This window comes from Hylaeus anthracinus, unplaced genomic scaffold, assembly GCF_026225885.1.
Source record: "Hylaeus anthracinus isolate JK02 unplaced genomic scaffold, UHH_iyHylAnth1.0_haploid 11982, whole genome shotgun sequence".
Classification (NCBI taxonomy): domain Eukaryota; kingdom Metazoa; phylum Arthropoda; class Insecta; order Hymenoptera; family Colletidae; genus Hylaeus; species Hylaeus anthracinus.
In genome coordinates, this window is record NW_026534330.1 from 1,936,540 (window position 1) to 1,950,455 (window position 13,916).

At 44.4% G+C, this 13,916-nt stretch overlaps 1 protein-coding gene across 3 annotated transcripts; it reads left to right on the top strand.

Annotated features, from left to right (window-relative positions):
- The first annotated feature begins 4,178 nt into the window (after positions 1-4,178).
- LOC128885890 (uncharacterized) lies at positions 4,179-13,663 on the top strand. Of its 3 annotated transcripts, none has more exons than XM_054140220.1 (6): positions 4,182-6,405; positions 6,818-6,844; positions 10,053-10,174; positions 10,257-10,496; positions 10,571-10,807; positions 11,690-13,663. In XM_054140220.1, exons 1-6 carry the CDS (start codon positions 4,907-4,909, stop codon positions 11,782-11,784), a joined length of 2,220 nt encoding a protein of 739 aa, XP_053996195.1. In that variant the 5' UTR covers positions 4,182-4,906; the 3' UTR covers positions 11,785-13,663. The 3 variants fall into 3 exon arrangements, with proteins under 3 accessions (XP_053996196.1, XP_053996195.1, XP_053996197.1); XM_054140222.1 differs by having other exon boundaries at positions 4,187-6,405; positions 10,571-10,803; XM_054140221.1 differs by lacking the exon at positions 6,818-6,844 and having other exon boundaries at positions 4,179-6,405.
- The last annotated feature ends 253 nt before the right edge of the window (positions 13,664-13,916 follow it).

A 13,916-nucleotide genomic window follows, 5' to 3' on the forward strand; every position in this document is an offset into this window, starting at 1 on the left:
GTCTGAACAACGAAAATCCGTATAATGTCCAACTCCGTGGAAATAAAGTTTTAGCCGCATTTCAATTTTATGAATTAGGTTTAGAAAGAAGTGAAAAAAGGATTGTGCTCTTAACGAAAAAGGACGATTGACAAGTCTAACGAGTATCGAAGCTAAAGTTTGCAGCGTGTACCAAAGGACGCACCGGCCACTCTTGTCGACGAAAGATCGGTCACAAAAGCAGATTAATCGGCCGCTCTAGATTGATACAACGCGCCGCCTCCTTTCTCCACGGGTCTTCCGAGGCAGTTCCGCTCTATTCCTCATCCCCGACTAAGCAACGGGGGGACCCCGACAAGGACGACGGATGAGTGTTACGAGTGCAAACAACAGTTTGATGGCGAGGCAAGGCCCCGCGGGTTATTTATTTTGGTACGTCTAGACGCCAGATTGTCTGTCCGTACGTCCGAATCGCGATGGAGAATTCGGAGGTGACGTCAGACAGGCTACGTTGCATCGTCCAGATTCGGACCCGATTTGCCTCTCACTCGCTGGATCGGATAGCGTCCTCGCCATGCGCGAGCCGCGTTAGGGATGCAACGGGGTTCACGGCGCGTGGATGACGATGGACTAAGAGGGTTGCACCACGGACAGTGATCTCTTCTTGATTGTTTGCAAGCTTTTGAAACAGCAGCGTTTCTTTATATTCGATAAAACGTTGCCTTTCTAATGAACATCTACTGGCTAACACGGACGATTGGTTCCCGATACTTTTCGTATGGAAAACCATGTAAATCGGAAAGGAATAAAATGTGAATAACTTTGAAACGCATTTCATTAAATTCATTCATTGTAACGTAATATAAAGTAAAATATAAATAAAAAAAAAAAAAAAAATAAAACAGCGATGTGGCAATAATTTAAGTAGAATAAAGATATAAAGTTATTCTTTATGTTTAGTTCAAATAAAATTTGTTTCCAAGTCTGGCGAAAACCATGAAAGATGTTATTTTTCGTGTGGTAGTACGTGGAATAAATATTTACGCAATCAGGAACAACCACGGAAGCCTAATTTGCTAAAGAAAAAACAGAAAGAATTTTTGGCGGTCAAGGGTGGAAAATTTGGTGCGACACACGTTGCGACGAGTACCCTGGGAACGCTCCTGGTCGTCTCGTTCTCTCGCTCTTCCGCCGACTCGCTGTCCGCCTCAGATTCTTTTGTTCTTTTTTTTTTTTGTTTTATATATATTTAAATGCGTGCACGTGTCTGCGTAGCGCAGGCGTGCGCTCGGACGAGGCCCGCGCTGAGAACGCGCGGGAACGTCGTGTGTCGTTCCGTCGCACACCGATCCCCACGGTGTCAGTGTACCGCGATGCACGCGCGTTATCTAAATGCCTTCGGTCAACGCGACTTGCAACGGACTCGGGGGTGGAATCAAGTGGGTCTCTCTCGTTCCTCATCGATTTGTTTACCGTGGCACGGTTTCCGCCCCACTGTGACCCTGACCCACGGCGTACGGGCGTACAGCGTTTTAAAACTATTACGGGAGATGACGCGGTAATTGGCACCTCTAGTACACTCATCGAATTTTGAAGTTATACTTATTTTGACGGGTCGAGAATGAAAATTTAGCGATAACGAAAATTCGACTGTGTGAATAAAGTTGGCCGTCAAAGAAAATGAAACGTGAATGTTTGAATTGGCTATAGTGGCGCCATCTATGGCTCGGTACCGTTTATATTTATTGCATCAATCTTTGAATTATTGTATTAAGGAGGAAACTTACCGCAAAACGCGAAGAAAGCGTTAGCTGTATACCACGTCTGAACCGTACGCTTCCGTCGTCTCACAGCATTTACACTTAATAGTTTAGTCTACGATCGTAATAGTTACGATAAATCAGTTACAACCAATTCGTTCTCCTTATCATTCGCCATCACGCGTAACCGTCTCAACGTGGCCCCGCCACATTCGTTTATTCGTGAAGATCGTGCCTTTATGAATCGAAATCGCAAATTAGCTCTTATTGGAGATGTAATTCTGTCTATCAGTTTGTTAACTACATCGTAAAGAAATAGTTGATGCAATTGTTATAAAAACCACGAGCATGTTCATCGAGTAGTCCGATTTAACATCCGTGTCAAGTAAAACTCAATTTATACGAACCTGTCGGTGGAAATAGTGTCTATGTAATCCCCACTATTTATAACTTTTCGTTCAGAGAAATTCAGTTAATGATACTTTTAGCTAATTTTCGATTCCAGCGAGACTCGAAAGTTACCAATTAGTCCCTGTTAGAACTATGGCAATGGAAATGCATTTATGAATACAGAATTATATACTTTCTTTTGAAGTTGATTGCGAAACAGCTGTAGAAAAGAAATAAACGAAATAAAAAATGATATAAAAAAGAAATCTAAGACATTTCAAAGAAAAAGCAACAGATTCAAAACTCTATCACACGGTGATTGTTGGGTGATAGTATTGTATTTCTACATCGAAATATTAATTAAGTCTAAAGTCTTGGAAGAAGATGAGCAAAACAGAGAGGAAAATTAATATCCCTTCAAGTTCGATACAAAAGCGTACGTTGTTTTCATCGAGACGTAGCATGCTTCCGGTGAATTCAAAACAGACACATTATAGCTTATCAGAAACGATTTGTTTTCGAGGACATACTCGAATATGGTCAATGTCCGTCCACCGTTAGACGGGCAATGTAAACAGATTCGGAGAATCGAATCCTTTAACCCATTTCCAGATTCGATGCGGGTCGCCATAATTTACGTCGAATGCGACCCGAATCTGTGGCTCCGCGTCTGTACGCACCATCCTTCCGTTCTCCGTACTTTTCTCCTTCGTTGGCGGGAAATTAATGTGGATCACGTTCGATCGCCGTCGTCTTCTCGAACTGGACGGACAGAAACGGTCTTATCGAAACGAAAAATAAATGAAAGACGAACGAAAAAAAAAATAAATCCACAAGACATACAGTCGCAAAATTTTCCGATTTGATCTCGGTCACGCATATTTTTCACCGGCTGCATTGCCCTCCCTCTCTCTGACTGTACCATATATCCCTCTCCTTTGCCCCCCTTTTCTCGTTCCCGTTCTTCTTTTTGGGCCCCCGTTGTCGACGTGCGTTGCCACGCATCGTATTTTCACGCACGCACGCGGAGGCTGCATTTATTAAAAGCGATACATTATGATTCAAAGATCATATCTTTCGATTCGTCTAGACGGCGAAGAGGGAGACACCCTATAAAGCCGTACGTGGCTGCCCCTGAAACGAGTAGCCGAATACAAGGTGCCTCCTCGCTCATTTCTCGCGCCTCGGTCGCGCCTCAGTTTTTGTTTCCTCCTTTGTTCAGCGCGGTACCCGCGAGCCCCGAGCCGTAATATCCCGGTCAGCCCCGGCACGGTGTGTTTCTCGAGCTGATCCGCGGTGAAAAGACGATTCTCGCTTTCCTCCGGACGAAAGCAGATATCCCGCAGGAAACAGTCCGCCTCCGAGGATGTCGCGGCGCGCGAACACGCTCGCGAAAACCGTGGCACGCTCGTGAGTCGCGCACCACGCGAACCTAACGCGCTGGTAGTCTATTGTAGCCGGTGGACGGTGAAAGGACATTTAAGTCTTCTCATTTGTGAAAGGATCACCGATAAGGATCAGTATGCAGTCTGTCACGCGGCAGATAGATATCTAGAAGGCTAGGCATCGCTAAGGAGCGCCGGTCGGTCTCTCTCGGCTTCCTAAGCGCGGGATCCCGGAGCGCGTTGTCGCCGAGAAAGGGGCCAGGGTAGAGCGACGGGAGAGAAACAACAAAAGTAAATCACGATAAGTAAATTCCGTGTCGGTGAGTAATCGAAAGGAATCGCCAGGTCTGCGCAGAGACGAATCGGGTGGAAGGGAGACGAAGCGGTGCTGGATTCGCCGGAAGCACGAGCGAAGCTGCGAAGGCGAAGAAGCACGCGGCGGTGGCGGCTGCGGTGTTCGAGAACCGGCGGCAGATCGACCTACGATATTGCGGCGCGAAAAAGCGACCAGACGAAGAAGTTGGTGAACGATAAAGCGTCGCGGAGAGAGAGAGCGAGCGAGCGAGAGAGCGAGAGAGCGAGAGAGCGAGAGAGAGCGAGAGAGCGAGCGAGAGAAAGAGAGAGAGCGAGAGAGAGAAAAGGCAGTCGTCCGCGGGATTTCGGCGAGCGAGGGAAAGGGATTACACGCGCGGCGGGTGGAGCGAGCGGAACGGACACACCGAGAGTAAGAGAAAGGAGAAGAAGGAGAAGGACGGGGAAAAAAAAGGAGTGATCGTAGTAACACCGGCGCGTCTCCTCTCGCGGCTTCGTGGTTGTCTCGGAATTAGTGAGTAGACAGAATTATGTCTGTGAGCAGGCCAGCTCGGCTCAGTTGAGACTTACTGCTCAGCCGGTGCACACGCGTGCCACGAATCTTTCCTACTTACATATATCGCGCCTTCCCGATGCGATTAGACTAGTTCGCGATCGTCGCCGGATTACGGTCCAGCTTGTTAACACTTGTTCGTGCATCGGGGACATCCCTGTTTTCCGTGAACGTTGCCAGTCCCGTTCTGGCTCGACCGCTGGAGGATACGAGCACGCGGTTTTCGTGCGATCAGCTGGACACTCCGATCAACTCTCGTCGAGTTGTTCATTCTTAATTAGAGTTTCGATCGTCAACTGTTTACAGTGAAATCCGATTATTACCACGGGTGATCCCTCGATGAAAATAATAATGGGGAACACGGTTTATCGATAACAGTGCCTATCGCTTAGCGAGCAAGTGGTACCCCGTTTGTTATCGCCGAAGAATACGACGGACCCACGAATCTCGAGCTACCTCGGTAGTGCGGTTCTCGTAAACGGAATTGAATCGAGTCTGTAACAAGAACTCTCGGTTAACGAGTCACAATGGGACTCGCCAGGTTATTCGTGCTGCTCTTGGCAACCTCGGCTATAAACAGTGTTTGGTGCCATCATCACCATCACGGTGTCCACCCGGACAGCAAGAAGAAGAGGGACCAAGTGGAACTTGTTAGAAGATACGGGTCCAGGGAGGAAGCGAACGCGGTTTCCTCGGTTGAAGACAAGAACAGACGGAGCTTGAACATCAACGAAGTCAAGGAGAAAATTCCTTACAGCGACAGAAGGTTGGAAAAAATGCTGGAGAAAGCTATCCTGAAGATAATCACCGGCGAGCTTAGCACGGGTGACATGCTGTTGTTGAAGAGCCTCAACTACAGTCTGGAGGAGGTTCTAGCAATTCGCGAAAGAGAACTGAACAAGAAGAAGGAGGAAGAGCTGTCGAAGAAGAAGGAAAGCATGAAATCTTGGACCAAAGCGCTGTATGGACAAACTGGCGGAAAGAAAGGTAGATACTGGGATCCGAATTTTGTAGATCATACCTCCGCGGTTACGAGGAATCCCGATTACGAGAACACGAGGAACGAAGGTAAAATGAATCGCCACGCGGACAAGTCATCCTACAATGATTTCGACTTCGATGCGTACAATCGGCAGGCGGTTCTCGATTACGAGAACTTGCCCTCGAATCTGGAGTTCCAACAGCCGTGGTCTGAACCGACGGTTCTGAATTTGGACGAAAACATTAAAGCGTCGAGCGAAGAGGACGATATTCATCGGGAGTTCGAGAAGGCGATGGCACCTCACGTGATCTTCAAGATTCGCTACGATGATTCCGAGTTCGATTCCAGCTCCGGTTCCGACGAGACCAGCAAAAATCGCTCCAAAACACCTAAATACCGAGCTTCTACGACCTTGAAGCAGACGACAACGAAAAATGCTGGTAACTCCTTTCATGTTGTACCACCGCCAACGTTATCCACTGCTTTTCCTGCTTCTGTGCCACTACCTGTGGTGTCTCGGCTAGGCAGCACGAATAACGTACAGACAAGCTACCCCAGAAATGTTATCCATCCCAACGTCGCAGTGTCTTCGACAACGACTACCGCCAGCACAACGGAAAAGTCGATACCCGAGCAAGTCTCAAATGGCGAGGAAAAACCGAACCTTATCGTTCACGTTAGCGGTCCGAATGAGAAGACTGCCGTCCCGGAAACTAACGAAATGTCTCATGAAAATAAAAAGATTAGTCCGTACGAAGGGCTCGAGTGGGTCGAGGACGACGTCTACAGGGTGATCCCTGGATTAGTAGATTCCCTTAGCTATGAAAATTCGGAAGATAACGAAACGTCTGACTACGAGGACTTTAGACACAATACCCGACAGACCTGGAACACGGAGGAGAATGAAAACGACACGCTGGAGTACCAAAACGAGACACCTGACCCTGTCAAGCTCTTCGTGGCCAATGGCAACGCGACGACGGGTCATCTTCCCGTGGCTAATTTGTCCGCCTATCAGGAAGTGGCCAGAGCTCATCGACGAGAGTACGTATACTCGCTTTTCCGAACTTTTACTACTCGATATTTCGAGTCTCTGCTTAAAGTTCTGACTCGTCTTATCGATTGGTAGACAATCTGGCGAAGCGAATCGACGGATTGTTCGCGATCGATCAACGTAGATGAAGAGTTACTACTTCTTCTACGTTGAAGCACTTACTTTGGGGTTCAAAGTTTCGGCAGAACTTTAGCAAAAACTCGTGTCGCGCGGAAAATCGAAGTACTCAGGTAATCTTCGATTCTTCGACGACAAATGATGCAAATGCCACGGTCGGCACTACTTTTCTTCATGCACAATGAAACCATTGTCACGTCAAATGTCTTTCACCATGTGTCTCGCTTTGCAATACAGCGGTACGCCATATAAGTCTCTACAAAATATGCTTTTTGTGTCTTTTAGAGGAAACCTAACCTCAAGCTTCGACAGGTAAGCCTCCCCGATGGCACAATGATCGCTTTGGGTAAGGGACCCGGTGTGCCGGTAAAAGAGACTTATTCGAATTCGACAAATTTTTGTTTTGCCACGCCGCCAGCCGGCTGCTTTCTTTCTGGCTTGGCTTGCATAATCTAAAAATACATTCTCATCGCGGATTATCTCATTGCTCGTGTTGCACGAGGTGCGATTTATCGCGATAACACCGAAACCTTTCCTCTTACATGGTGTGTTGTGTCTGCATGAAAAGGTAACAACGTTCGTCTTCCTTCTTCTTTTACTTTCCCCTTTGGTTACCGCGACAAGAAAAATGCCAACGGTTTTCCAGCCGTGGTAATACACGACACGCGGCCGTGCACACGAACGCTTTGACGACGCGGACGTTCCCGACGAATCGTTGCCCCCGCTACGTAAAAATATCTCGATGGCCTGTAAAAATATCGTGACGAAACGAAGAACCGTGAAACGCCGTTGAAATTCCGCGCCGCCGGCTGACCAGCGTCAGCATCCGGAGGCAGGCAACTTCGCTTCGACACCTCGTATCTTTTAGAGACACCCTTCTGCGCGAACCGTTTTCCAAACCGGGAAAACTCGAAAGTTACATACCCTGGTTAATTAAGAGAACTAGCAAAACGTGATTCGGTAAACTGCCATCGATGTTCGCTTAACGGAATCAACCGTACGGGTAATCCAGCTACGATGAGTCGTATAGGTGATCGCGCCGAAATAGATGATTCGCGGTAATATTTGAAATTCTCACCGACAAAGGAAAGCGATTTAAAGGAACACAGGACGTAGAATCTTTTCGAAAGACATGCACGAGGACAGAGCGTAGCCAGGAAGGACGCACGGTGGAAATTCCGCCGTGGTCCCTAGCTATGTTTTTAAATCGCCCTCCTTCGCCTCCACCTCGGCCCCTCTTCGCGCGGGTGCGAAGGCGTTTCTTTTATTTTATTAAGTCTAGACGCGTAAATGCATTCGTGTCGGCACTGGCGTAGCCTGCCGGAGTCCTCCTCCGGTGTGCTCGTCGTTCCGTCAGTTTCTCAACCGTGCATACACGAGGATCTAGACGATCTACGACAAGACGGACGGTAATGAACCAGTTTTTCATTCGCGTCAACTTTTCCAGTCAGCCGTGCCTCCCCTTGTCACTTGACTTAGACGAGCAATGGTGCGACTTGGTAAAATACACACGTGTCGTTGAACGACCGTGATGTCTATTAAGCTTGCATTAAAGAATGCAGAGGGACCCGTGATTACAGGAAGAGGACGGAAAAGTGGTTCTAAGGTCTCGGATGCTTCTCGTGGCGAACGACGATCGAGCGAGTCTCGTTCGATCGCGGCTAAACCCCGGCACGAGTTGAGCACCCTCGTAATCACCGGGTGTCTAGTCAGACTGCAGTTAGGACTGCTCTCTTACGAGGTTATGTAACACATTTCAATTTAATGCGCTGACCTTGTCTATGCGTCTCTCTTCCTATGCCGACGGAGACGATGTGACGCGCACGACGAAGAGAGAGGAGGAAGTTTTCGCCAGTGACTCCCCACCTCACCGCCAGACGATGCAACGTGCATTTTTTGGCGGCCGCCAATCAGACCTCTCCGTCGTTTCGCGGTAACCGCCGATCGCGGTATGCGAAACTTTTTACTGGCTCTCGACCTCCACGTGCTACAACTCCCACCCCGTGTATTTTCGATCCTTATCAACACCCAAAATTCCATCTTTCATCGTCGTTTCCTCGCCCACCTTTCGCACGCGGAACGTTGCAAAATTACTCGGCACGCCAAAGTGACCAATTTCGCGAGAACGATTTGCCAATTTTCCTCTTACATTTAGCAAATTTCGTTCGAACTTCCCATTATTGTTAACAACGTCAAACGAGTCATCCTGTCGAATTCCTCGCGAACCAGCGCTGCAAGTTCCTTCGACAGCCTGTTACAAAACCGATGGTAACGCAGCCAATTTTCTTAATATGGTACACAGGAAGGATCACTGGATTCATTCTCATGATGCAACGGCCTCCAGACACCCGAGTCCTTCCCTTTCCCAGACGGCAGACAGACGTGACACGTACGCAACGAGACGGTGTAGAATGCGTGACTTGGACGCAGCTAGATTAACGAGCATGTCTAGAATCGAATACAAGCAGTTGAGATTTCGTGGCGAGATTTCGTCGGTGATGCCCAGTCTCCTCTCCCCCTGCCGTTTCTGTCCAGGTTCCTCAACAAGAAAAAACAATACAAGTTCGATAGAGTCACAGAGACGTACGTCTCTGAAAAGCTATCCTCCTAGACATTCTGACTGTCTGTCCGTTTCATTGTTTAGAAAAAAGAACTTCTGGTTGTTTCGCGAACAGCAACGAGGTCGTTGACGCGCCATTGGCTGCGCTCAAATCTCCGAGTGGGCGTCCAGCGCAGCAATCCTTGCCAGTGACGTAGAGAAAAGACGTTCCTCCTTTTTCGTCTATTCGGTTAACGACTTACACCTTTTATTATGCAATCTTACGGTCTCGCGCGATCACCGACTGACTCTCGAATCTCGGATTCCGTCGGTTGGCGTTCGAACCGCGCGAAATCACACCGATGTAATTAAAAATACAAAACGCGAGATCACGATGAACCCTACGCTTTCGTTGCTTTCAATTTCCGACGTCCGAAACAGGTTTAAGATTATCTAGAGGTAACGGTGATATTATGGATACAGAGGGCTGAATCGTACGGCACGAAAATGCAGAATTCGAGATACAATCCGAAAGCGTTAATGGTACTCGAGTAGACGGAAAGATTAGATGATCGGTGTGTACCAATGCCCGACGTCGGCTGTCTAGACGATGTCTAGAACGTATAATAAATATCTCTGACCCATACCGTGGACTCTATAGGTCACTGACCATCGTCCAATGGCCTGCCTCGCCACCCGGAAGAACTTGCACGCATCTCGAGGTGAAAATTTCTATGTCACGATATAAAAACGTATTTACGACTGCTTCTGCTATTTATAGTAAATGTTTTTAATTGCACATTTGATTCCCGTTAACATTGAATAGATACGCGAGCACGAAATCATTCTTTGCTTTCATTTTCTTTTTTTTTGTCGTATTCATAACTCGTATCGAAAGTTTGGCGACTGTCATTGTTTTCTCATTTTTCGTGCACCGCATACGACTCCTTCGACTTTATAAACTCTCGTTTGTCTGTGCAGCCAGGGTGAAAAGGCCATCGAAGACATTAAGACGCGCGTCTTGGCTCTGACTGGAAGGTTTAACAACAGCAGTAATGCCAATCAGGTTCAACGCGAGAGGCTAACCATGTTCTCGCCCAGCTGTAAGTTTTTCAATTAGTCCATCGCTCACCGGAGACATTTCGCTCGACACGATCGCGTTAAAAGTTTGATTCCTTCGATCAGGTCAAATACCGCGGAACACGGATCAAGAAACCTGGGCAGATCCGTTCTCCATGAACATGCACTTCCAGCTGAATCTAACTTCCAGCGACCACGTGGTTGCTGCCAAGTTGAGAATTTACAGATTACCGCAGGAGAATTTAACCTCCACGACGGGATCTTCGTTCGATGAGGACGAAGAAGACGAAAAGAAGATCCGGATATCGATCTATTACTACACGAAATCCCTAAAAAAACATCGATGTAAGTTTTGTAGCCAACGATCGTCTAATATTCGAGGAATCTGTTGAAGACCGATTCGGTTTCTTTATTTATAGCGAAAAAACGCTTGTTGGACTCGGTGGTGACACCCCTCACTCCAGAAGGAACTCATCTGGCGTTGGACGTCATACAGGGTCTCCGACTCTGGCGACTGAACCCGCGAAATCCTCATGGAAACGGCAATAATCACGGTCTTGTGATTCAGGTGGAGGACCAAGATGACCGGACGCTGAAACCGGCCCTTTACATCCAACAACCATCCTGCGGGGACCAAGACACGGATCAGAAGGCATGTGAGTGTGTGCTCTAACAATACTAACTCCCGTGTGACGATTGAAATTGTTTGCCTGTGCATTTTTGCGTGACACTTAACAACGAGTACCATAACACACTTGATTGAGAACTAGAAACCAGAAACACGACCATGAATCGTCGCGTTAGTTGGTCGCTACATACAGATTTCGCAATGCTGCTTGGCTTTATCAAGATGTTTTGAGTTTCACTTCGAATCAGTTTGATGCTTAATCCCACCGAGACCTTACTGCTATGCTAAGAATTGTATTTTTTTTCTTTAAATATATTTTAAACATTTTTTTAAACTATTGCCAACCGCGAAGTGATTCATGGAAAATTTAATAAAAGGATTCGAGTCTCTCCATTCTGATATACTTGTTGTAAGACGAAACTACCGAGAATGAATTTTCATTTAAACTCTTCGTGTCTGCACTAACAATATTATGTATTGTATATTGACGTAATTCATTACTAGAATAAATATTGAGAGCAAATATTGTTATAAATTATTTAGAATTGATTTGCACCGACAATAATACAGTGGACAAGAAGAAGTTAAATGGAAAACAAATGCTCGGAAATATAAATAAAATTTTAATCTCGGTGAATTCATTTTTTTTTAACGTACATTTGGTCTCGATGTGGATAAAAAATGGTTGCAAGTACAACTATCTCCCGTTTTACACGTTATTCTTTTTACACTGTTTTCAAAATAACAGATTTATAAGCAAAATAATTGGTAAAATTAAGAATTTATGTTGTGCACATATTTGTACAGTCCATCGTCTCGTGTAAATCTGAGGATGAGTGTATTTATTTTACTTTTTTTAATATTGTCTGTTGTAACAGTGATTTACAATAGTACTCTTTTTGTTTTACAGACCAGCGCGTACCTGCACTTTTCATTCGAGCCTGTACTCGTTATGTTCGCATCGTAAACGGCGAAACAGTGACGTACGTAAATTGTAGGCATTAAAACGAACGAAAAAAACAGTCAGACAGCAATGAAAAAGGGACAATCGTTAACAGCGCAATTTATTCTCGGAGGACGAACAAAAGAAACGAGAATCAATTCCACGAGGAATATTACATTTTTCGACCGAACCACGAGTTCCGCTTGAATACATAAAAGAGCCTGAATCCTACCCTAAATAATTTAGGTATCTTCGATACATGCTGCAATAGTTTGATTATAGTGATTTCTATTATTGGTCAAAAAAGTAAAGGAGCAGGCTTTTCAAAACCGTTCTCGAACAATTAAGTCTATCGATTCTGTTGGCATAATCAGAAGATTTGTTCCCTTTTTTACATAAAAAAAAAAAAAGAAAAAAAAAAAAAACTATATCAATGGTAACCCAGTGGCATTTCGATTGTTTCGAAGTGTGAAACCAATTGACGCCATTACAGTTTCGATTAGTTTCGGGTAGATCGCACGCGCGACAGTGTAACGGAAATAATTGACGGTGACTGAAAAATATGTACGATCCCAGTAAGAATCCTTCACAGAATAGACTGTCATTTTAAATGTTAACTTAAAGAAGAATCGCGTCGTTATTTAAGTGCAATAGTGGGTAAGTCATACCTTTTTATTTCGTATCGTTTTTCTTACTGTGTGTGAGGACGGCGCGTTCCAAACCGGTTCGCGCTATTTTCTGGCTAACATTTAAGTTAAATGTTAAACGATTTAACAATGTACATACCAGCGAAGCTGCGTCGATAGGCCTATAGATTGGCCTATAAGTTGATTAGATTATGCTCGTTGACCTGTACATACATGTACGCACTGCGTAGATACATGTGTATACACGTCATGCCCATGACTGATGTAACCAAATGTAAAACCTTAGAGGTAGATATTTATGTCATACGTTGATTAAGTAATGGTGAGCCTTGCGGGTCCTTTATCGTTATATTGTAGGTGAGACTATAAAGAGAAGTCTATGCTTTAGCCTAATGTTATGTAAACATCGTGTTTTCTAAACATTTGTGCTTCCCTTTATGCTTATTTGGAGAGATTATGATTTCTGTGGTGCCAGGATTTGACTGTGTTTTTGTTTAATATAATCTATGAAAAAAACAATGCTGTAACCACAATTCTCTATCAAGTTTAGTTTAGAAGTTATACTTATTTAAAGTTTGATAATGTCACATTTATTTGAAAGAGGCATAACGATTTTCCTTTGGGGCTTTTGGCCTTTGACTGTGAAACTTGTTCACATTCTCTAAGATACACAAATTATAAGATACACAAATCTCTTACTATTTGAACGAATGAAATACTATTACTATGAATGAATTTCGTGACATTTGACTGTGTTTTTATTTAATATCATTTTTCAGATAAACAATGTTGTAAACAGCAAAACTTGGTAACTTCTAAACTTCTAAACTATACGTGACAGTGAATTACAGTTTGAGCCATTCTTTTTCTGATAAATTAAATTAAATAAAAACACGGTCAAATTGCAGCGTACGGAAATCATAATCGTCTCGCTTATTTTATATTTCAAAGGTCTACCCAAAAACTTATGCTGCTTATTATTATATGTAGTTGTCGTATAAAAAAGGAGACAACCGGTTCTTGTAACTTTTACACAATTGTTGTATATAATGTATATTTAATTCTCTGGTTGCGTAGAAATAAATGCATCGACGTTGAAACTTAATTATGCTCTTGCATCAAATGTATTTCATGTTTGACGTTTTAATTAAGTGTGTGCAATACATGTTTTGTTTTTTACTCGAAGAATATTTAGGTGTTTTGAGAAATAAAGTTTGATAGAATTATAGTTTACAAATGCAATTCCGTATTGCATTATTGTAAGAATAATTTATCATGTTATTTATTTCTTTTATTATGTTTATTTATCATTTGGTGTGATTTATTTGTCGTTACCATCTTTCTAATTGTTTTCCATTTTGTCTCGCACATGTGTTTATCGTCGCACTTTTTTTAACGAAATTTATCTCTTTGTATAATATATTTTTATGAAATTTTCTTTATTGTTCAGATTCATTGCTTCCCATGCTCTTTCACACTGTATGACACGGTACACCGGAATGTTTTGTTTTTTAATTATTTTAGAGTATTCTACACATTTGATCATG

Coding starts and splice junctions, on each gene's coding strand:
- LOC128885890 (XM_054140220.1), top strand. CDS start 4,907: ATGGGACTCGCCAGGTTATTCGTGCTGCTCTTGGCAACCTCGGCTATA. Junction 10,175..10,256: donor AACCATGTTCTCGCCCAGCT/GTAAGTTTTTCA, acceptor TCCTTCGATCAG/GTCAAATACCGCGGAACACG. Junction 10,497..10,570: donor ATCCCTAAAAAAACATCGAT/GTAAGTTTTGTA, acceptor CTTTATTTATAG/CGAAAAAACGCTTGTTGGAC.